At 45.7% G+C, this 24,040-nt stretch overlaps 2 protein-coding genes across 3 annotated transcripts in view; both read left to right on the top strand.

Annotated features, from left to right (window-relative positions):
- LOC143767100 (uncharacterized) overlaps positions 1–22,216 on the top strand; it is a 45,007-nt gene extending 22,791 nt beyond the window's left edge. The window contains exon 4 of the mRNA XM_077255122.1: positions 9,696–22,216. Coding sequence (XP_077111237.1) covers positions 9,696–11,881 — 2,186 coding nt within the window. The 3' untranslated portion in view covers positions 11,882–22,216. The remainder of the gene's footprint in view (positions 1–9,695) is intronic.
- Positions 1–24,040, top strand: part of LOC143767993 (uncharacterized) — a 277,579-nt gene that overhangs the window by 53,165 nt on the left and 200,374 nt on the right. The window lies entirely within an intron of this gene.

The raw sequence follows: 24,040 nt of genomic DNA, 5'->3' as shown, positions 1-24,040 counted from the left end.
TCTCATTTCTTTCTAAGTAATAATAATCTATCACCTCCCCTTCTTAAAACCGGAACACTATCAATTACCCTAAAGCGAAGTTGATTAACCGAATGTTTATTATCCATAAAGTGCTTCGGGATTGGCAAGTCGGTGAGCCCTGTCCGAATAGTGCTTTTATGCTTACTGATTCGTGCCCGTACCTTCATTGTGGTCTCCCCCACATATACCAACCCACACGGGCACGTAATCATGTACACAACAAAGCTAGAGGAACAAGTATATCCTTCTTTCAAAAGAATCTTTTTACCCGTATGGGGATGATGGAAAAACTCCCCTTTAAACATGTTATTACAGCTGACACACCCTAGGCATGGAAAATTTCCATGCCTGGGTGCGCTCAAAGTTGTCTGGGTTGAAATTTTAGATGCTCCAATATCTGATCTAACAAGACTATCACCCAAATTATGTCCCCTTGTGTATGACATCGTCGGATAATTTTTAAACGCTAATATCAAAGGTAAACCACGTTGTAAACCCAACCAATGTTTCTTTAGAATCCTATCTATCTGGTTGCTGGCTGGGTTAAAAGTCGACACAAATGGAATGCGCTCACTAGGGCGCTTATGGGGATTTGACTTGCGAATTAATTCCCGTGACATGTTACGGGCCTTCTGACTAAACCTACCCAACTCCTTCTTCAGATAACCCCTGTTTACGAATTTAAGGCACATCTCATCAAGCCTCCGATCAACCACAGTGTCATCCGACACTATATCCTCCAAACCCTAAGGAGTTGGCTCCAAGGCAAGGAGTTGACCATTCTCCATGGGTGATTGCTATCAAACAGCAACAGGCCATTCCTGTCAGTTTCTTTTACAAAGATATCTGTCCTTAATTTGTCACCCTGCTTGTACACAAGGGTATCCAAAAATTGAAGACGGGTAGTAGAGTAAGTCAAAGTGAATTGTAATTCCACATAGACCCCATTCAGGTATTGGTGAAACATGTCCAATTCCGTTACAGTCCCGTCCCAAACCAAAAAAATATCATCAATGTAACGCCACCAGGCTCTGACGTGGCGCCAGAGGTTGGAACTGTACACGTACCTGTCCTCGAATTCCGCCATGTAGATGTTCGCATAAGTGGGGGCCACATTGGACCCCATGGCGGTACCCCTCAACTGCAAATAGAACTCATCCCCAAAGAGGAAATAATTCCTCCTGAGGATGAGCTCCAACAGTGTGAGGACAAGTCGTGCACACTCCGGGGCCACGCCAGAGCCCGATAGTGCACATGATACTGCATCGAGTCCCTTATCATGCTCGATCGATGTGTATAAAGATACAACATCGAACGATGCAAGAACAGTGGACTCAGACACATCAATGTCATCAAGTTTGTTAAGGAAGTCATTAGTGTCACGAATATAAGACTTCGCTGATGTAGCATAGGTGCGCAGTACCCGATCCAAAAAAATAGCGGTCCTATTAAATAGAGAACCCCTGCCCGACACAATCGGTCTGCCGGGGGGGGGGGTTTAGCAAATCCTTATGGATTTTCGGTAGCACATATATTACCGGTACCACCGGTGTCTCAACAATCAAGTATTCTGACAACTTGTGGTCAATGAGTCCCATGGCCAGGGAATCACTGACCACAAGTTGTAACTCTTTCTGAAAACTTAAAGTAGGATTACACGATCATTTCTCATAAACACACTGGTCTCCCAGTTGTCGCAAAATCTCTGTTCTATACTTAGCACTGTCCATCACAACAATTGCTCCGCCTTTGTCGGCTTGTTTAATAGTCAACAGCGTATTATCAGCCAATGCCTTCAAAACTTTTTTCTCAGCCAACGTCATATTATGATTACCTGGAGGGTTAAAAGTTCTCTTTAATTCATTAATGTCTCTCTGTACCAGTTCAATATAAGATTCCACAAAATGGTCCCTACTGGGTGGTTGGAAGTCACTTTTAATGTATAACCCCACATCTCGTAAAGAAAAACCTTGTGATGGTCCTTCTGTAGTCACAGTAACGACACTACGCTTATCTGAAAAAAATGATGATAGTCTCAACCTCCTAAAGAAGGCATGAAGGTCAATTTGTAACGTAAACCAATCTGGATTACTAGACGGACAAAATGATAAACCCTTAGATAGTACCTTAAGTTCATTTTCAGATAGTGTGACAGATGAAATATTTACCACCAAGTTCCTGTTTTCCATTACTTGTCCTTCGTGTTCCTCGTTTTCATCGTGTACTTCTTCACTTGACGTTGCTCTCTGTGTGTGCTCCGATTTTCTGTGCTTCCGGCCTCCTCTCCGACCTCGTCTCCTGGATTTGTTTTGTCCATTTTCTCTCTCTCTAAAAAATGCAATCGCCTAGTACCTTCAATGTTGGAATCCTCCTTGGAGTCGGATTCAGCCGAAGTAAAGCCAAAATTGGAGTACTTCCTCCCTTGCGGTTTCCTACGCTTCTTTGATGGGCCAGATTTGCCCCTGTTGTTATAGGGGAACTGGTTGGGCCCCATGTGCCATGGAAAGACACGGCCCACCTTATAGTCCTCCAAATCACGAAACCACTTTACCCTCTTAGTGGACTCGATATCCGCTCGGAATTTTGTGTTGCGGCTGGTCCCAGTGGTAGTGCGCCTGCGCGCGCCTGTGGGCGTCTCCGCTCTGGGTGTGTGTGTACGCGTCACCGCTGGGCTGTGCTCGTCCTGCGATCATGTGATGTGGGCGTTCTGGTACCGTGACGCGCAGCTATGCTCACCAGGGGGTTACTGGGTACTTTGCGACCCTGTGGTTCGTTGGTTATATGACGCAGGGATATGACACAGGTATGGACGCAATATGTAAGCGGCTGCCCGATTTGTTGCACAGGTTATCCCATGATGAATATGGAAGTTCGATAGGTTGCCTTTGTCTTTTGGCGCCAACCCCAGGAAGGATCCGCATTGGATAAGAGGACCGTGATCGAAGCTATGACATTGGTGCCCAGTAACCATGGATATGTTGATGCTGGTGTCCGATTGGTTTAATGAAAGATAAACACTATATGATTGCTGTAATATATTTGTATTTTTCATGGTTTCATTATTATCTGTGTTGGAGGAGTTTTTATGTCTTTTTACATGTATCCTGCACTTGTCTGATCTATGTTTTATGTCACATTGTTTGAGTAATTAGTAGCTGGTTGGTGATTGGTGCCCTGCGTGGTATCCACACTATTTAAACCGGCATTTTGTACTTTGGTGTATGCTTGAAAAAGACCAGTGTTCTGGTCGAAACGTCGCTGTCACATGGCACAACAAAACCTTGTTTGATACTACAACATCCGGTTGGAGCGCTGTTCATCTTCTCTTGGACTGTTTAGAATATCCAGGTTGGTTCCCTGGACAAAGAACGAGCGCCCCCCTGAGCGAGTGCTGTCAGCCCTTTCCTCTTTTTACTTTAGGGGCCCTTCTGAGTCTCTCCCCACAACACCCTCTGCCACAGAATGTTGCCTGATCAATCCCCAGTCTGCTTCTGTCTAACGTCCTCCCCGACCCCCAGTTTTACCTAGTTGTGAGGAGTGGCCTAATACATAGAACCCTTTGCTCCCCCTGGTGGCCGGGTTGTAAAATGTAATGTGTGACTGTGATACCTGGTCTGGTGAACTCCTTTAGTGCCATCAGACGTACCATCGCCCCCTTAGTGGCGGAGCGGCAGTACTGCAATGACCAGGACTCTGGAGCGCTGCACTTACACAGAGACACCTTTTCTTGGGCCATGGTGTTACCTGCTGTTCTGTGGTGTAAGATGGCAAGAGGAATAATCCAGTAGATGGTTCAGAATCAGGAGGGCAGAGAAAATATCAAATCAGAAGACACGAGTAGTCATTAAATGGCCAGGGAAACAATAGGAAAGAAGCAGGGACCTGAGCACAGAGGACTGAACCAGAGGAGAGCAAGACTATATCTGGCAGTTTTCGGCAATATGCTTCAAGCTTTAGTAGGGTGTAGTGCTTTCCAGATGGCTGAAGGAGGGCGCAGAGTACTTCAGCTGGACAGTACACACCCGTACTGCCAGACTGGATGTAACTACTGTGTGACGGGGTGTATGGCAGAGCAAGAAGGGACAACAGACCAAGGGATGATTCAACAGATTTATTATCAAGAACGCTGGAACAACACATGCAGGTAGATCTACAGAGTCCACAATTAGTCCAACGGAACAGGTTCGGGGGGGCACCTCCCGATAATCCTTGTGCCAGCTAACAAAACAATAGTCCACACGAGTCCAAGGGATCCCAAAACAATCCCACGAACGACGAGATATGTCCTCAGCTCAAGTCTCGCCCTGTTCGCCTCTCGTAGTCACAGATGGACGTGGGGTCTTGCCTCAGCTAAGAATCCCCACTCCTTCTCCTTCAAAGTTCAACTCACATCTGATCTCAAAATAAGAATAGATTGTCTGAGCTCCTGGGATCCGCCCATGAAGGGGGGTAGGGGTCACACCTTCTATTCAATGGTTGGGTCCATCAGAAGATTCTAGACTAGTGGGCTCCGCTTAGTCTAGCTAGTATGTACATTTGACTAGCCACCTGCTGTGAGGAACAATGGCTATTCCTTCACTAGTTGACAGCTTAATTAAATTATAGCCTAGGGCTGCAAGTATTGGGGGAAGGAGACATTGTTACAGGTGAACTCCCAGCACAAGAAAATACATATATTACAGCTAATAGAAACCAGAGAACAGTTACATACATCAAATGGCATATTATTCAAATACAGGACAGGGCAAAAGTACATATCATGACAATCCCTTCCCCTCCAAATTTGTGTACGTACTAGGGATCTCTACAGGTCGCTGGTTAAGTACACACAGGCAGAGCGTAACTTACATGTGGCTTCATGCAGCCACGAATTGGCATCGTAGCTCTCCCACATCATTGCCCCGGAGAACATCTGCAGGCAGACCACCCATCACCCCAACCACACATCGCCTGACCCCAAAACCAAAGTTCAGATCCACAGTGGCTGTGGGAATAGTCCTCCATTGTCCACCAGCCAGTTCAATGACAATCCCAGGTCCTCTATGGATTGCCTCAGGCCGAACCACTCGGGGATCAGCCAGTGTGAGGAAAGCCCCCGAGTCACAAAATCCGATAAGTCTCTGTCCATCCAGCACGACCTCCTGCAAGTGCTTACCTCGATGAGCAGAAGTCGTCATAGCTGCAGGTCGCACACCATAAACTCCTTGTGGTGCAACATGGGTGGGTGAGGCACTAGGCCAGTCCTCACGTAGTGGTGACACGTCTTCCTTCATGGCACTTGGCTGTACATAATTAATAATACGACTGGGTACAGGATCAATCCTCATTTGAACAGCTGGGCAGGAGGCTTGCAGATGCCCCGGCTGCCCACATCGATAGCATCTGTGCTGGGTCTCACTCCATCCAAGGCGTCCTCTTGGGCGAGGGGTAAGGGAACCTGGAGGCCGGCTCCCACCTGAAGGTGCTGGAGGGGTTTGAGGACGACTCCTCCATGAGCTGGCTGGGCATGAGGCCTGCAGATGCCCCGGATGCCCACAACCATAACACCTGCGCTCTGCTACTTCCTCTCCTCGTCGTATTCCAGAAAACGCAGTAGAAGCAACTGGAGGCACATTTACACGGGTATCAGCATGAGATGGTGGCTTAGAGGAATGGGCAACAATGGGGACAGAAGAACTGGGGGCCACCGGTGTTGTAGAGCTGGTAGGCCTCTCTCGATCCTCTAACAGAACCCTCCAATGAGGCTTGATGGTGAGAGCCTCATCAGCAAGAGATGCAGCTTCTTCCACTGTCGCTGGTCTCCTCTCACGCACCCATTCCCTGATCTCAACGGGGCACTGGGCAAAGAATTGTTCTTTTAGGATAACCTGGAGAAAGGTGTTCCAGGTTAAGGCCTCCTCTGCCTCCAGCCAGCGATGACATATTTGTTTGAGTATGAGCATATATCTTAAAAGACACTTCCCCATCACAGGCTAAAGTACGGAACTGAGTCCTGTAAGTGTTTGGCATCACAGCATAATGTTCGAGAATAGTTTGTTTAATCTCCGCATACTCACAGTTCCCCCAAGGGTCCATAGCTCTATAGGCTTCAGCAGCTCCACCCTCTAAGAGCCCCACAAGATGTCTGACTCGCTCCCTTTCCGGGACTTCCATTAATCGACACTGATGCTCAAAGTCCTGGAAGAAGCCCTCAATGTCGCCTGCAGCCTCATTAACCGGCTTGAAGTCTTTGCGGGACACTCTGGGGAGTTCCCTCATGGTGGGTGCTGGGGTTACAGTCTGTCTGGAGCTTCTAGCTGCTTCCAAAGCGATCCGCCTCTCCAGCAATGCCATCTCCTGAGCTCTGTCCTCGGCTCTGTGAATGGCCTCCCTCTCCCTCTCCCTCTCCTCGGTTCTGTGAGTGGTCTCCCTCTCCCTCTCCTCGGCTCTGTGAATGGCCTCCCTCTCCCTCTCCTCGGCTCTGTGAATGGCCTCCCTCTCCTGAGCTCTGTGAATGGCCTCTCTCTTATCGTCTATGGTGGCCTCCTCTCCCAGCACTGCCATCTCCTCCTCGTACCACACAACCCACTGACTTTTTTGGGTATTTACCTCTGGCTGCAGTCTTTCCTCCATTTGCTGTGAGGATCCTTCCTCAGCGTCATCTTGCAGGCGAACTCCTTCCAAAGCCTCAATTAGCTGCTCCTTGGAGAGCCCCTTGTAGCTGACTCCCAGTTCACGGGCCTTTGTTTGTAAGTTCACCACAGTCCAGTTCTTGTACTCTGCAGTGCTGGTTCCCGATGTTGGGCCGTTGTCCTCCATTCCTTCTGCTCTGATCCCACTGCTTGCCACCAGTTTGTGACGGGGTGTATGGCAGAGCAAGAAGGGACAACAGGCCAAGGGATGATTCAACAGATTTATTATCAAGAACGCTGGAAAAACACATGCAGGTAGATCTACAGAGTCCACAATTAAACCAACGGAACAGGTTCGGGGGGGCACCTCCCAATAATCCTTGTGCCAGCTAACAAAACAATAGTCCACACGAGTCCAAGGGATCCCAAAACAATCCCACAAACGACGAGATATGTCCTCAGCTCAAGTCTCGCCCCGTTCGCTTCCGCAGTCACAGATGGACGTGGGGTCTTGCCTCAGCTAAGAATCCCCACTCGTTCTCCTTCAAAGTTCAACTCACATCTGATCTCAAAATAAGAATGGATTGTCTGAGCTCCTGGGATCCGCCCATGAAGGGGGGTAGGGGTCACACCTTCTATTCAATGGTTGGGTCCATCAGAAGATTCTAGACTAGTGGGCTCCGCTTAGTCTAGCTAGTATGTACATTTGACTAGCCACCTGCTGTGAGGAACAATGGCTATTCCTTCACTAGTTGACAAAGCTTAATTACATTATAGCCTAGGGCTGCAAGTATTGGGTGAACTCCCAGCACAAGAAAATACATATATTACAGCTAATAGAAACCAGAGAACAGTTACATACATCAAATGGCATATTATTCAAATACAGGACAGGGCAAAAGTACATATCATGACATACTGGTCCCAGTAAACTAATCTTAGTGGCTGGACAGGGCCTGCGCCACCCAAAGCTTCTGATTCTGATGTCTTCTCTATCATCAGTGCTGCCTGCAGAATGAATAAGGCGGTATTTGGTGACAGAAGCAGACGTTGCAACAGCAAATCCCAGATGAGATTAATGAGGACATTCTATTTGCAAAAGCCCTAATATGATTAAAAAAAAGCAATAAAACAGTGCAGTAGAAATCCCCATAAAGTGACTCGATTTTGGAAATTATAACCCTCAGTGAATTAATCTATAGACGTATTGACTATCTTGACTCCACAGGCACTTTCTGGAAATTAGCACTTAGGGGATGTTGGAGAGTGAAAATTACACATTTGCCATTTTATTCCCCAACACATAGTGCCCAGATTGTGCCCCAGGAGACACACTCACCATAAATTAACCCCTTCATGACCCTGGGTATTTTCGTTTTTCGCTCCCCTCCTTCCCAGAGCCATAACTTTTTTATTTTTTTCCGTCAATATGGCCATGTGAGGGCTTATTTTTTTGCGGGACGAGTTGTACTTTTGAACGACATCATTGGTTTTACCATATAGTGTACTAGAAAACGGGGGGAAAAATTCCAAGTGCGGTGAAATTGCAAAACAAGTGCAATCCCACACTTGTTTTTTGTTTGGCTTTTTTGCTAGGTTTAATAAATGCTAAAACTGACCTGCCATTTTGATTCTCCAGATCATTACGAGTTTATAGATAACCAAACATGTCTAGATTTTTTTTTTTCTAAGTGGTGAAAAAAAATTCCAAACTTTGCTAAAAAAAAATAAATGTGCCATTTTCCGATACCCGTAGCGTCTCCATTTTTCGTGATCTGGAGTCGGGTGAGGGCTTATTTTTTGCGTGCTGAGCTGACATTTTTATTGATACCATGTTGGTGCAGATACGTTCTTTTGGTCGCCCATTATTGCATTTTACTGCAAGGTTGCGGCGAACAAAAAAAAGTAATTCTGGCTTTTCAAATTCATTTTTTTTTTATTGATAGATCGGGCGATTCTGAACGCGGTGATACCAAATATGTGTAGGTTTGATTTTTTTTTTTATTGTTTCATTTTAAATGGGGGGGGGAAGGGGGGTGATTTAAACTTTTATATTTTTTTTTATTTTTTTTCATATTTTCGTAAACATTTTTTTTACTTTTGCCATGCTTAAATAGCCTCCATGGGAGGCTAGAAGCTGGGACAACTCGATCGCCTCTGCTGCATAGAGGTGATGCGCAGATCACTGCTATGCAGCAGAATTACAGGATTGCTATGAGCGCCGATCACAGGGTGATCCGGCATCAACAACCATAGAGGTCTCAAGGAGACCTCTGGATGTCAGGCCGATGCATCGTTGACCCCTGATCACGTGACGGGGGGCAGCGTTTAGCGCATTTCCGGCCGGATGGCCGGAAGCGGTAGTTACAGAGGCATTTAACTACTTAATAGCGGCGGGTGGGTCGCGATTCCACCCGTCGCTATTGCAGGCACATGTCAGCTGTACAAAACAGCTGAAATGTCCCGGCTTTGATGCAGACTCACCGCCGGAGCCCGCATCAAAGCAGGGGATCTGACCTCGGACGTACTATCCCGTCTGAGGTCAGAAAGGGGTTAAGTGGGTTCTCACTAAAATAATGTCAAATAGATGGATGCTAAATGTAGTTTGGGTACACTGCAAGACTCAGAAGCGAGAGGGAGATTTGACTTTGGGAGAGCGGATATTGCTGCATTGGTTTATGGGATCTATGTTCCATTTCAAGAACCTTTGAGCCAATAATAATGTGGAAACCTCTGTTTCTCCACTGGCAGATGATGGTCTTGAATGGAGACTTGTTTTCTGTAAGATGAGTAGACATTTTATCAGTATTATTTTTGCCTACATAACATTGGTGTTTTTTTATTGCATATTTGGGAGGCAGAATGAACAAACAGTTGAACACCATGCTCTACTAGTTCATGCTATGAGGTTTTCTATTACACTGTGAACTGTCATTGTCTTGGTGAATAATTCAATATTTTTAAAAAACTTGCAATTTTTACAGACAGCTTAAGTAAAAATGTTAAAAAAAAAAAAAAATTAAGGATATTTTATTTAAAAATGATTTTTTTTTGTCTTAGCAGATGATTGTACCAGGAGATCAGAGGGACAGCTGACATCTTCAGTTTTTAAATCAGACGAGCTTGAGATCCCACAGGATACGATTGAAGTGAATACAATTACTCCAGATATACCATCATCCCTTCACAGCAAAGATCTACCATCTGATCCTTTGAAACAGGTCCTGTCTTCTGATTCATTATCGACTACTAAGGAAAATAAAAATCACACAATAAGCATTAAAAAACTAACCACTCCTAAATCAAAGAAGCTATTTTCACCTTCAGAATATGGAAACCATTTTACCCTCGAAAAGTCTTTCCCTAAACCTCAAAAAAGTCACACAGCGGAGAACAGATTTTCTTGTTCCAAATGTGGAAACTGTTTTAACCGGAAATCAGATCTTGATAGTCACAAGAGCAGTCACACAGGGGAGAAGCCATTTTCCTGTTCAGAATGTGGGAAATGTTTTGCAGACAAATCAACTCTTGGTAAACATCAGAGAAGTCACAAAGAGAAGCCTTTTTCATGTTCAGAATGTGGGAAATGTTTTTTGGTTAAATCAACTCTTCTTAGGCACCATAGCACTCACACAGGGGAGAAGCCTTTTTCATGTTCAGAATGTGGGAAAGGTTTTAACCAGAAATCAAATCTTCTTATTCATCAGAGAACCCACACAGGGGAAAAGCCTTTTTCCTGTTCAGAATGTGGGAAATGTTTTGCAGACAAATCAACTCTTGGTAAACATCAGAGAAGTCACAAAGAGGAGAAGCCTTTTTCATGTTCAGAATGTGGGAAATGTTTTAGCCAGAAATCAGCTCTTCTTATTCATCAGAGAACCCACACAGGGGAGAAGCCTTTTTCCTGTTCAGAATGTGGGAAATGTTTTGCAGACAAATCAACTCTTGGTAAACATCAGAGAAGTCACAAAGAGGAGAAGCCTTTTTCATGTTCTGAATGTGGGAAAGGTTATAAGCGGAAATCAACTCTTCTTATTCATCAGAGAACCCACACAGGGGAGAAGCCTTTTTCCTGTTCAGAATGTGGGAAATGTTTTAGCCGGAAAGAGCGTCTTGATGGCCACCAGAAATCTCACACAGGGAAAAAGCTTTATTCCTGTTCAGAATGTGGGAAATGTTTTGCGATTAAATCAACTCTTCTTAGTCATCACAGAACCCACACAGGGGAGAAGGCTTTTTCATGTTCAGAATGTTGGAAATGTTTTAACCAGAAATCAGGACTTCTTATTCATCAGAGAAGCCACACTGGGGAGAAGCCATTTTCCTGTTCAGAATGTGGGAAATGTTTTGCAGACAAATCAACTCTTGGTAAACATCAGAGAAGTCACAAAAAGGAGAAGCCTTTTTCATGTTCAGAATGTGGGAAATGTTATTTGGTTAAATCAACTCTTCTTAGGCACCATAGCACTCACACAGGGGAGAAGCCTTTTTCATGTTCAGAATGTGGGAAATGTTTTTTGGCTAAATCAACTCTTCTTAGGCACCATAGCACTCACACAGGGGAGAAGCCTTTTTCATGTTCAGAATGTGGGAAATGTTTTAACCGGAAATTTACTCTTAATTATCATCAGAGAATCCATACAGGGGAGAAGCTTTTTTCATGTTCAGAATGTGGGAAAGGTTTTAACCAGAAATCATATCTTCTTATTCATCAGAGAACCCACACAGGGGAAAAGCCTTTTTCCTGTTCAGAATGTGGGAAATGTTTTGCAGACAAATCAATTCTTGGTAAACATCAGAGAAGTCACAAAGAGGAGAAGCCTTTTTCATGTTCAGAATGTGGGAAATGTTTTAGCCAGAAATCAGCTCTTCTTATTCATCAGAGAACCCACACAGGGGAGAAGCCTTTTTCCTGTTCAGAATGTGGGAAATGTTTTGCAGACAAATCAATTCTTGGTAAACATCAGAGAAGTCACAAAGAGGAGAAGCCTTTTTCATGTTCAGAATGTGGGAAATGTTTTAGCCAGAAATCAGCTCTTCTTATTCATCAGAGAACCCACACAGGGGAGAAGCCTTTTTCCTGTTCAGAATGTGGGAAATGTTTTGCAGACAAATCAACTCTTGGTAAACATCAGAGAAGTCACAAAGAGGAGAAGCCTTTTTCATGTTCAGAATGTGGGAAAGGTTATAAGCAGAAATCAACTCTTAATAAACATCAGAGAAGCCACATAGGGGAGAAGCCCTTTTAATTACAGGGTTGTCCATTACTAGGTAAACCCCTTGTCATTCCTCGTGTTTGGCCTCATTAAAATAAAAACACTGATACTTACCTTCCACGCCAGGCCATTCCAGTGGTGTCATCACTCTTGCTACAGGGGCTCATGTGAGGTTGTTACATAACACGAGCCCTGCACTCAATCAGCACCACCTTAGTATGTATTTAATATCAACAGGAAGCCAGGTTGGCGGCTGTTATCTGACTTCCTCTTATTGTTCGATTAGTCCAAAGGTGGTGACAGTGACACTATCGCTGATTGGGCGCAGGGCTCACATGATGTAACAACCTCACATGAGCCCCGGGACCGCAAGTACTGACACCGGTGGAAGACTCCTGCATGGACGTTTGTGTGTTTTTATTTTAACAGGACCAAACATGAGGCATTAGAAGGGATTGTCCTAGTAGTGACATTCAAAAATTACTCAGGAGAGAAACTAGATATTATTGACAAATTGTACAAAAACATATACCAGACTGTATAAATGAGAAAGGGAAATTGCACTAAAACTTACTGTATTTTTTGGACTATAAGACACACTTTTAACAAGAAAAAAAGTTTGAAAAATTAGTGAGTGTGTCCTAATGACTGGAGGAAACTTCCTGTGACAAATGTGTCCTTCCTGGTCACTGAGAGAACTGCTCTCTGTCTTCCAACCCCACACCTAACTGATTGGTACTGGCAGGAGAGGAAGGTACCAGGAACTGCACAGAGGCTGCATATCCTGAGTGAGCAACTGTAGAACCTTCCACCTGACTTGCTCAAGGACCTTTCAGATCATGTAATCAATCACATGACCTGGAAGGAACAGCAAAATGGAGTAATGTATATGGAGCGCCCCCAGACACAGGACCACAGAGTACGCAGTACCGGGTCTCTTCTTCTGCGGTTCTGGCGATGTCACGGTGGCTAGACCCCGGTCCGTGACCCTGCTAAGGGGCGTCCAATAAAAGATGTAGGTGGTGGTGCGTGGTGCAGGTGACGATGAATAACGAGGACACAGGGTTGCAGTCTCTTTACCTCTTTACTGAAGGCTTCAGGATCCTCAATCCTCAAGCACTGCTAATCGAGCTGGCTGATGGCACATCCCGAATTCCCTTTGCAGGTGGAAATCGGTGCCTACCAACTAGCGCTGTGTGTTGTAGTCCTTCTCGGCTGAGCACCACGGGATAGTCCTCACAACTGTTGTGTCTGTTTCTGATGTTCCCTCACAACTGATTCTGATGTTCTTCTCCGTCCCCAGATGATATGGCTAGGACGCATCCGTATGACGGGTAGGCCTGGAGTTCTTCCGGGACCCTAGAGTCGCCCCTCTCCCACTGTTGCCCCGTATGTCTGCTTAGGTGATTTAGGTGAGACAGCCCGCCTATAACTGACTGTCCTGCCGCTGTTTGAAGTAATGCTTGGAGCCCAATACTTCCTCGGCGTTCCGGCCACCGGCTACACGCCTCAGTAGGATGTTGCCTCGGTCTTACAGCACGACTCCTACTGGCTTTATCTCCTTGTTGCTTTGATGTCGTTTCTCACTCTTCACAATAAACCTTGCTTCTTGTCCTTTCTTTGGGTACCGCTGCAATTAAGTGCAGGCGCGGTCCCGTAACGTTCTCTTCTAGTCCGCTAGGTCTCTGCCAGGATCCCACCTTTGACAGGGACCCTTCTGAGTCTCTCCCCGCAACACCCCCTGCCACGGTATGTTGCCTGTTCAATCCCCAGTCAGCTTCTCTCTAACTTTCGGTCCAACCCCCAGTTTTACCAGATTGTGAGGAGTGGCCTAATGCATAGTGCCCTTAGCTCCCCCTGGAGGCCTGACTATGAAGTGTATTGGTGTCTGTGATACCTGGTCAGGTGAACTCCTTAGGTGCCATCGGACATACCAGCACTCCCCTTAGCGGCGGAGCGCCAATACTGCAACGACCAGGACTCTGGAGCGCTGCACTCCCCCCCGGTTAAATCCAGTACTCCCGGACTGGGAAGAAAACAACAATACATGTCAGCAAAAAGACATACAAATTTTAAAATGCAATAACAAGTAGTAAGTAATATTAACAGTGCTTCCCTTTATGGGAGGTGAGGACTCTTTAAACGTTACAAACAAAACATGGTTAAATATTTTGAGATAACATACTATAAATATCTCCTATTACCCAGCCGGGTATTCTACTAAGTGCAAATGCTGAACAATAATTTAACTTTGCCTCTAAGGACGTATAAGCTGAATCCACTAAAGGCCTACTACCAATAAACCAACTTTTCTTTAAGGGCGTATAAGCTGAACCCACTAAAGACCTACTTATAAAATACTACAATACTAATCAACTTTTTCCTAATTTTTCCAACTTTACTTTCACAGGACCGCCTGTCTATTTGCCCAGGCCTACTGCCTCTCGCTCTGGTGCAGGACCGCCTAGTTCCTCGTCTGGGCCTACTGCCTTTCTTCTGCTATACACAGTATAGAACTTATAAACCTTCACTCAGATCACTGAGCCATCTCTGTATGGCTCCTAGGAGGACTCACCACCCAACCTCCACGGGTTCACTTCCTGTCCTCATTCTCTAGCACATTATTAACCATTTAAATAACTACATACTCTTTTTGTAAACATCACTACTATCTTAAAGGCAACATTATTCTTAAGTACAACATGTGAACATTCCCTTTAAGAGGGACTCCAGTTTCTTTGAGGTAGTGCAACTTCTCAAGTTGCGAGTTCGTTTGCAGCAGGAACTCCTGTACTGTTTCCAGGAACAGTTTCTTCGCAAAGAGTCTTTTTTCTTGTAAAACCAGTAGGGGCACCTTTAGTAAGGGCAAACTATTTACAATAAGTTTGTAATCATGCATTGTCCATGATTCAGCAGTTCTTGGTAACTTGTGCAAAAATAGAAAAACAAAAGCAAAACAAAAAGCAATAGGGATCCCGGGTCAACTAAGGGATCCCTTTAAGAGATAACCCTGGTCGGGTTATAGCAGCAGAAAACACAAAAGGACAAACCGTTAACTATGTACAGTTTGCAGAACTTTAAGGCTTCATTCTGACTGATTAGGAGGTGGTCTCCTTCCGGGCTTCACTTGGCAAACGGCCCGTGGTGGTATAGGGAGACCTGATCCCCGTCCAGGCAGCGACAGCACCCCTCCCTTGGCCACCCTCCTCAACCGAGAGTGAGCACGCCCCACAGGTACACGGTGGGTCGAGATATCCTGGGGTTCCGTTACCTTTTCCGCAGGGAGTTTGTCCTCCAAGGTCCCAGCCGCAACCTGGAGGGTGATGCTCCGCTGAACGCCCCGAGCCATCCAGCCGACCTCCCTCCTCCATCGGGTATAGGTCACTGCGTCTCTGGGTTCCAAGTCGCGGTCCTTGTCATACCTTCCACCGCAGGACTCCACTTCCCTCCAGTCAACGCGGACTTGCAGTGGCTCTCCAATCTCCTGAATAACTCCCCTTCCTTCCCGGGAGTTAAAGAAAACCACCACTCCCCAGTGTGACGGTGGGACCTTCTCAGCATCCGTCAGGTCGATCTGGGCCGCAGGTTGAGGTCTATTCCTCCACGCTGTCATCAGGCACCGCAGGTGTTCTGCCTCCGGCAGGATTCTCAAGCCCTGTGCCTGCAGCTCACACTCTGCCGCGGCCGGGACGGAGGAAGCAGGGGACACTGGAGATAGGCGGACCTCCATAGGCTGGCCCAGCCGAGCGGTCACCTGAGCGTCGGCTTCCCGGCGGCATGCTATCTGTCGGGCCTCAGCTGCTGTCACACACTCCTCAGACGGCGGCCGGCTAGGTCCGCCCGGCGGTAACTCCGTGAGGGCCAGTCCCTGCAACGATGGCGAATCTGGGGCTGTGACGGGTAGTGCAGCCTCATGCTGGGTCAGGTTGTCCCCATGCGGTGCTTCCGACGTCGCCATCTTTGCCTCCTCCTCGGTGTCTTCTTCCCGTGCTCTCTTTTGTGGGCGGCCCCGTCTCCATGGTCTCCACCCCCCATAGAGAATGAGAAGGTGTACCTCAGCTGCTGACGGACACGTCCTCAGGATGCCACAATACTTAGACTGGGCGGCCATTGTCTTTCGCGCTCTTCATCTTGTTATCGCCCACTTCAGCGCCCTTCTTCTTCTCCTGCGCTCTCCCTAGCGCTGCAATGGCGGCGGTTTTTGGCGGCAAATGGCGATACACAGTCCTTGCAATAAATCACTGTTCAAGCACAATTCAATCACAGTTCCAAGGCACACATGACCTGATTTGTCAGGCTTAAGTAGATCCTGTTCGTGACGCCAAGTTTGGAGCGCCCCCAGACACAGGGCCACAGAGTACGCAGTACCGGGTCTCTTCTTCTGCGGTTCTGGCGATGTCACGGTGGCTAGACCCCGGTCCGTGACCCTGCTAAGGGGCGTCCAATAAAAGATGTAGGTGGTGGTGCGTGGTGCAGGTGACGATGAATAACGAGGACACAGGGTTGCAGTCTCTTTACCTCTTTACTGAAGGCTTCAGGATCCTCAATCCAGAGCACTGCTAACCGAGCTGGCTGAGACCGGCCAGTCCAATGGCACATCCAGAGTTCCCTTTGCAGGTGGAAATCGGTGCCTACCAACTAGCGCTGTCTGTTGTAGTCCTTCCCTACTGAGCACCATGGGATAGTCCTCACAACTGTTGTGTCTGTTTCTGATGTTCCCTCACAACTGATTCTGATGTTCTTCTCCGTCCCCCAGATGATATGGCTAGGACGCACCCGTATGATGGGTAGGCCTGGAGTTCTTCCGGGACCCCAGAGTCACCCCTCTCCCACTGTTGCCCCCTATGTCTGCTTAGGTGAGACAGCCCGCCTATAACTGACTGTCCTGCCGCTGTTTGAAGTAATGCTTGGAGCCCAATACTTCCTCGGCGTTCCGGCCACCGGCTACGCGCCTCAGTAGGATGTTGCCTCGGTCTTACAGCACGACTCCTACTGGCTTTATCTCCTTGTTGCTTTGATTTCGTTTCTCACTCTTCACAATAAACCTCGCTTCTTGTCCTTTCTTTGGGTACCGCCGCAATGAAGTGCAGGCGCGGTCCCATAACGTTCTCTTCTAGTTCGCTAGGTCTCTGCCAGGATCCCACCCCTGACAGGGACCCTTCTGAGTCTCTCCCCACAACGGGATGTTGCCTGTTCAATCCCCAGTCAGCTTCTCTCTAACTTTCGGTCCAACCCCCAGTTTTACCAGATTGTGAGGAGTGGCCTAATGCATAGTGCCCTTAGCTCCCCATGGAGGCCTGACTATGAAGTGTATTGGTGTCTGTGATACCTGGTCAGGTGAACTCCTTAGATGCCATCGGACGTACCAGCACTCCCCTTAGCGGCGGAGCGCCAATACTGCAACGACCAGGACTCTGGGGCGCTGCATATATACATTCTATGTGTATGCAAATGTTCATATGTAGCAGAGCTGTGTGTATGTAAGTGTGCGTATTTAGGAGAACTTTGTATATCTATGCGTACAATATGGAGCAGAAATGTGTGAGTACGTACATGTCTCTCACGAAGAAAAATCTCAATTATTCATATTTAGATACTTTATTTATACCTTATTAAAAAGGAACTACTTGATATGATCCTGATCAGAAAAACTTTACAAATTGGCATTATAGAAATGAAAAACTGTATATAATTCCTATGGCATATACATTAAATCACGTGTTAAAAGTTAGGTGGAAAGGGGTATGGAGCCTCAATCATTTCCCCATTAGTTATTCATCTTTATGTACCCTTCCTTGCCACAGAGGTTGGCACCCTAAATTGAGCATGCAAGTTGTGGCGCCCCACTTACCGTCTTCTTACCCTGATTAACCCTAGAACGTCCTCAGTACTACAACCCCTCACAGCATGAAAAAGTTAAACCAAACATAGTTTTGTCAAATAGTCATCTGAAGAGATATCTGTAAATAAAGTGATAATGTGTTAACCAACAATATTTCTTATACTACATAAGAGGCCCCTTCAATATTTACAGAGGTATAATTCAGATATTTAGGACACCAAAAGATAGTGTCCGTGCCTCTAATAAGGTGCCAATAGTGCCACATTGTTGTCACAGAGAAGTAAAGTGACCACGCATGAAATTCACACATAGAAGGAGCGTTATAGGTAGTATAAGCTATGTGTGAATTTCATGCGTGGTCACTTTACTTCTCTGTGACAATACTGTAGCACTATTGGCACCTTATTAGAGGCACGGACAATTTATTAATTTATTTCATGAGTATTTGAATTACACCTCTGTAAACATATAAAGCTTCTTCTATGTAGAACAAGCTATGTTTACAGAGGTATAATTCAAATGTTCATGAAATAAATGGATAAATTGTCCGTACCTCTAAGGTGCCAATAGTGCTACAATATCGTCACAGACAAAACACCTCTTCATCTTGTAAATAGCGAGTCCATTCAAAATGTTGTAGGTTCCAGCTTGTCAGAACAATGTGTCTAGAAACCGCACATAGCTACCATTATATTGCGAACAGGTAAATTGTTTGACATGTGGTAATATAATTTATACCAAAAACAATGATTAATCTGTCTCGTTATATTGGACTTCTATTATTCTGAACACTACTGTATATGTGATTTTTGGTGTGGGGAAATGGCTTCCTCAAGATGAGGATTGGTAAAGAGAATTTCCCAGTGTCTTTTGACTCCTTGGTAAACGCTGCTGGATTGACTATCAAAGGTGCCAATAATATGCATAAATCCACCCTCTGGTTCTCTCCTTGCCAGACTGAGAAGTGGATGTCTGTCTCTCCTCAAAGCATGATTAAAGGCTGCAGTAAAGACATTAGTGGCATATTGTTTGTCATAGAAAATATTAAAATCTCCCCTTCCTCCCTCTATCCTCTCTTTTTTGCAGTGGGACAAAAGCTTGTAATCTAGTGCAGCGCCCCAGAGTCCTGGTCGTTGCAGTACTGTGGCTCCGCCACTATGGGGAGCTATGGTACGTCTGATTGCACTAAGGGAGTTTCTCTGACCAGGTAACACCTCACTACACTTCACACTCCGGCCACCAGGGGGGGTGGTCCTATCTAGTAGGCCACTCCTCACACTCTGGTAAAACTGGTGGGTTGGACAGGAAGACAGGGAGAAGTAGCTGGGAAGAGCTAGTGAGAGGACCTGTCAGGGATGGGATCCTGGCAGACTCCTCAGAGCAGAACTAACCAGTGCACAACGGGAATACAGTAAAGAGGAATTGGGACCAGAAGGAGTCGTGCTGTTAGACCGAGGCAACATCCTTCTGAGGCGCAAACAGTCGGTGGCCGGAACGCCGAGCAAGTAAGAGACTTTAAGTACACTGCAAACCACGGCCGGACAGCTAATTACAGGTTGGCTGTCTCACTTAACACCTAAGCAGACAACGGAGGCAGCTGTGGGAGAGGGGCGACTCTAGGGTCCCGGAAGAACTCCAGGCCTACCCCGTCATACGGGTGCGTCCTACCATATCACCTGGAGGACGGAGAGAACGAACAGTAGAGACAGACAGAAACAGTTGTGAGGACTATCCCGGGAGCTCAGCAGGGAAGAACTACAACACTCAGCGCTAGAAGGTAGACACTGATTCCCACCTGTAAAGAGAACCCCTGATGTGCCTTTGGACCGGCCGGTCTCTGACAACCCAGTTAACAGCGCTCTGGACTGAGGTCTCCAAAACCTTCAGTAAAGAGGTAAAGAGACTGCAACCTGGTGTCCTCATTATTTACCGCGACCTGCACCCCACAACTGCACCATTATCATCATTTATTGCACTGGACGTTCCCCCACTGACAGACAGGGCCACGGACCGGGTCTAGCCACCGTGACAACCCCAGAACTGAGACTCAGAGGCCCGGCTCCGGGTACCCCTCGGCCCTGCGGCGGTGTGGGGGCGCTCCACTAGCTAACTCTCGTAAGGTACCGTCACACTCAGCAACGCTGCAGCGATATAGACAACGAGCAGATCGCTGGAGCGTCGCTGTTTAGGTCGCTGTAGAGACGTCAAACACAGCAGCTCCAGAACGATGCAGGAGCAATCCTGTGACGTAAGGGCTACTCACTTATCATTCTCACAGGTCGTCATAGGTCGTTAGCTCCATGTAAATCATTGCTGGCATCGTTGCTTTTGCTGTCAAACACGACGATACAGGCCGATCTGACGACCAAATAAAGTTCTGGACTTCTAGCTCCGACCAGCGATATCACAGCAGGATCCAGATCGCTGCTGCGTGTCAAACACAACGAGATCGTTATCCAGGACGCTGCAACGTCACGGATCGTTGTCGTTCTCTTGGAAAGTTGTTTAGTGTGAAGGTACCTTTAGAAATAGATTACACTGTAGAAAAGAGAAGTGAACCATCCTATCTAACATGCTGGCAGCTCCTTTTGTGAAGTAAAGGCTTCTTGCAGTGTCAACCTGTTGGCCTAATGCATATTGATATGTATGTATTGCAACAACTATTGTTTGTTTAATATGATGTGATTTATATGTCTGCATGCATATTGTTCACATGTCAACAAAGGTAGAAAAAAAAAGAGTCCTCATTTACAGACAGGATGCTCCTCCTCCCTTCCCTGTGAGCACATTCTTGTGCCTGAAACTGAAAGTAACAGCATATCTCTCTCTCAGAAACCTGATTGATCCTATTCTCATGTTGTATGCTGAATGTTCTTAGTTCTTAATAAATGAACATTCTCTGTTGCTCATTGTGGACATCACGCTGATTAACCCGCTGCTAACACAACCAGGGTGTGTGTTGTGCAAGGACAAAGAGTTATTGCTTGGACAGGTAATTGAGATTTAGAATAGACAGAAGAACTCTTTTCAGAGGACTGGGTGAATAATTAAGACAGGAAAAGGTTTTTGTGAAGTGAGAGGATTAAAGCAAAGACCTCACACCTTAGAGATACTATTGCTTTTCACAGGTGCACATTCCTTTCATCCAAACATCTTCACCAGATGCTTGGCACTGATGGAAAAGCATGAGGCTATGTGCACACGTTCAGGTTTTTTCGCTTTTTTTGTGTGGTTTTTAGCCTTAAAAAAAGCTATCAAAACTCATTAAAAACGCATACATTATGCATCCTATCATTTAGAATGCATTCTGCATTTTTTGTGCACATGATGCGTTTTTTTCCGCAAAAAAAACGCATCGCGGTAAAAAAGCAGTATGTTCATTAATTTTGCGGATTTTCCACGTTTTTCCCGCAATTCTATACATTGGGAAAAAACGCAAAAAAAACGCACAAAAAACGCGGAAAAAAAACACATGCGGATATCTGGCAGAAATGTCCGGTTTTTGGCAGGAAAATTTCTGCAAGAAATCCTGACGTGTGCACATACCCTGAATATTGGGGCTTGTATAAATTGATAGTCATGGGATATACTTTTTTTGCTTCAGAGTTAATCGGGGAAGAATCTGCATGTTTTCTCATAACTAACCCCTGCCTATAAACCACAAATCCATAGAGGCCAGATAACTGACAGCTGCCATGGCATGGCTAAGGTAAAATCCTAATGGAAAGTATGATGGTGATCTCAAACTTCTGCAATCATCAAGAGTGAAGTTATCGCATAAATTGTGGGTTTCATAAAATCCTGAAGGGATGATAACATCCCACAATCCGGCCCACGTGCGGTCATCACAGGATGATGTGTGTGTCACTCAGGTACTGATAAAAGGTCATGATCTTGATTCCTTTAGACAGATACACATTGTGTATGCATGAATCCTATTAGCTGAATGGTACCCAAATCAAAGTGCTCTTCCACTAAGTTGCCTCATCTCTGTGAGTAACGTATTAACTTTCTTCCGCTATTCCTTTTTATTTTATGTAGCTGTATATGCTGTATTTTGTCCCTATTGTAAAATATTTTGTACATATTTGATAAACATTGCCTATCATTTGGATTAAATATAAAACGTAATAGTAGTGTTACTTTTGTTCTGTAAACCACACACCTGAAAGCCAGAACTAGGCCTCCAGTCAGCCTGTATAATAATCGACTGGTGGTGGCGGCGAGTAGTGCTGTGGTTATGATGGAGTTCGCAGTGACTGTGTCGGGGGTATATACATATATTCCCAGCATTGGAATCGGAGGTGTATATAGCATACGCTCACTGTTCGCTTCCTGATAACCGGCCTATTATGGAAACAACTTGTGGCCTCCTCCGTTGTCGGTCATTCGTGTAATTGTTTGGACGATAGGGTGAAGCAGATAGCTGTTTGGCACAAAGATCACAGCTGTTTTTTCTGCGTGACCTTCCCGGGCTGCGATCATTGACATCCATTATTAATAAAATGTTTTCTGAGGTCTCTAGGTTGTGAAAAGAAGTCCTCTGTTTTAGAGCAATTTTGTCTCATCCTTAAATAATGGCTCTTTCAAAGCTCCGGAATGATTGCTAATGCCAATTTAACAAACTGTTGCTAGAGGTGAGTTTACGATAGATGCTGGTAGAGAGTATACAGTCTAATTCTTTTTTATCTGGATGTCTAAAAACGTAAACAAACTTTATCCATCTCTACAGTAAATGTTAAACGTATAATATTAGAATTTAGGCTGATGACAAATCTAGACAGTTCTTCCCCGGATCCTGACCACAATATCAAGATGTCATCAAGGAAATGGCCTCAAAAGATGATCATTGGCGCTCACCAGTTGGCATTATCCTAAAATATGGCTCCCACCAGCTGAGTTGATTAGCATAGGATGGTGCACAGGAGGAACCCATAGCAATACTCCTATAACTCTAGGAAGTGCTTAAAATCAAACAAAAGCCAATTGTGTGTCAGAAGGAGAGTGGTTGGATGATCCAGAGCTTGTGTTTCTCAAAGTGAGTGGCCTAAAACCTCAGAAAGTGTTCTGTTGCCCTGACACCAAATTCATGAGGGATGCTGCTTTATAAAGATTCAACATCAATGGATGCCAACAAGATGTCCCTGTCCAATACTAGATCATCTAGCTTTAACAGCAAATCTGCCATATCCCTGCATCTATGGAGAGTAGAACCTCCACAAATGGATGCAGCATCTGATCGACATATACACTTGTGTTTTGGCAAACCAAGTTGATTACCGAAACAGAGGGGCATCCCTTCAATGCTGTGAGTCCCTTATGAATTTTTGGAAGTGTATAGAAAGTAGGAGCCATTTGCTTATTTGGGGCCATAAACTTAAATGTGTTGCCAGTGTATTTCACACAATCTATAGCCTCGATCAATATTGTTATTAATGTTTCCCCATATGTATTAGTTGCCTCTCTTTCAAACATCTCATGTCTCCTCATCATTCAGGATGGGATAACACATTTGGCGATAAGTGGGGTGATCGAGTAATACCAAATTGCCGCCCTTATCCTAGGGTTTTATGATATGTTTACAGTCGATGCTCCACTATAACAGGGATAACGGCTAACAGATATTTGCATATGACTTTGCATATAGCTCACTTTCTCCAGTCCCAAACGCCCGGTGCCTCGGTGTGATCCTCGACTCTGCCCTCTTTTTCAAGCCACCCATTCAAGCCCTTGCCTCCTCCTGCCTTCTTAAACTCAAAAATATTTTCCGGATCCGTGCATTCCTTGACCGCAACACCACAAAAAACACTAGTGCATGCCCTTGTCGTAGCTGTAATTTGTCACGTGAGACCTTGCAACCCTTCTCTGCCAAAAAACACACAGCAAGGAAACTGTAGCTTCCTTGCCGGACGTCTGGTCCGGGCAGCAGAGCAAGAGGTCATCCACGTACTGCAATAGTACAGTCTGTGGATGAGGTGGTTGCCACTGCTCAATCCCTGCCATCGCTGTTGAATAGATGGTTGGGGAGTTCTTTCCCCCTTTTGGGAGGACCGTCCAATAGTATTGTTTACCTTCGTGAGTAAAATAGAAAAGATACTGACAGTCAGAGTGCAGGGGTACGGAGAAGAATGCATTTGCCAAATTAATGACTGTGAAACATTTTGTGACCGTACGGTGTGTGTATTAGGGACAATTGAGATAGATCACACTCACTGTAACATCATTAATTGCCTGTAAGTCATGAACTATTCTGTGTCAGGGGAACCCTTGGGTTCTTTTTCTTCTTAATGGGATACAAAGGGGTGTTGCAGGGGGAAGATCTTTGCACCAGAACCCCTGCCTTAACGTGC

Source organism: Ranitomeya variabilis, chromosome 4 (genome assembly GCF_051348905.1).
Source record: "Ranitomeya variabilis isolate aRanVar5 chromosome 4, aRanVar5.hap1, whole genome shotgun sequence".
Classification (NCBI taxonomy): domain Eukaryota; kingdom Metazoa; phylum Chordata; class Amphibia; order Anura; family Dendrobatidae; genus Ranitomeya; species Ranitomeya variabilis.
Note: the sequence above shows the minus strand (reverse complement) of the source record. Positions and strands in the feature narration are given on the sequence as shown.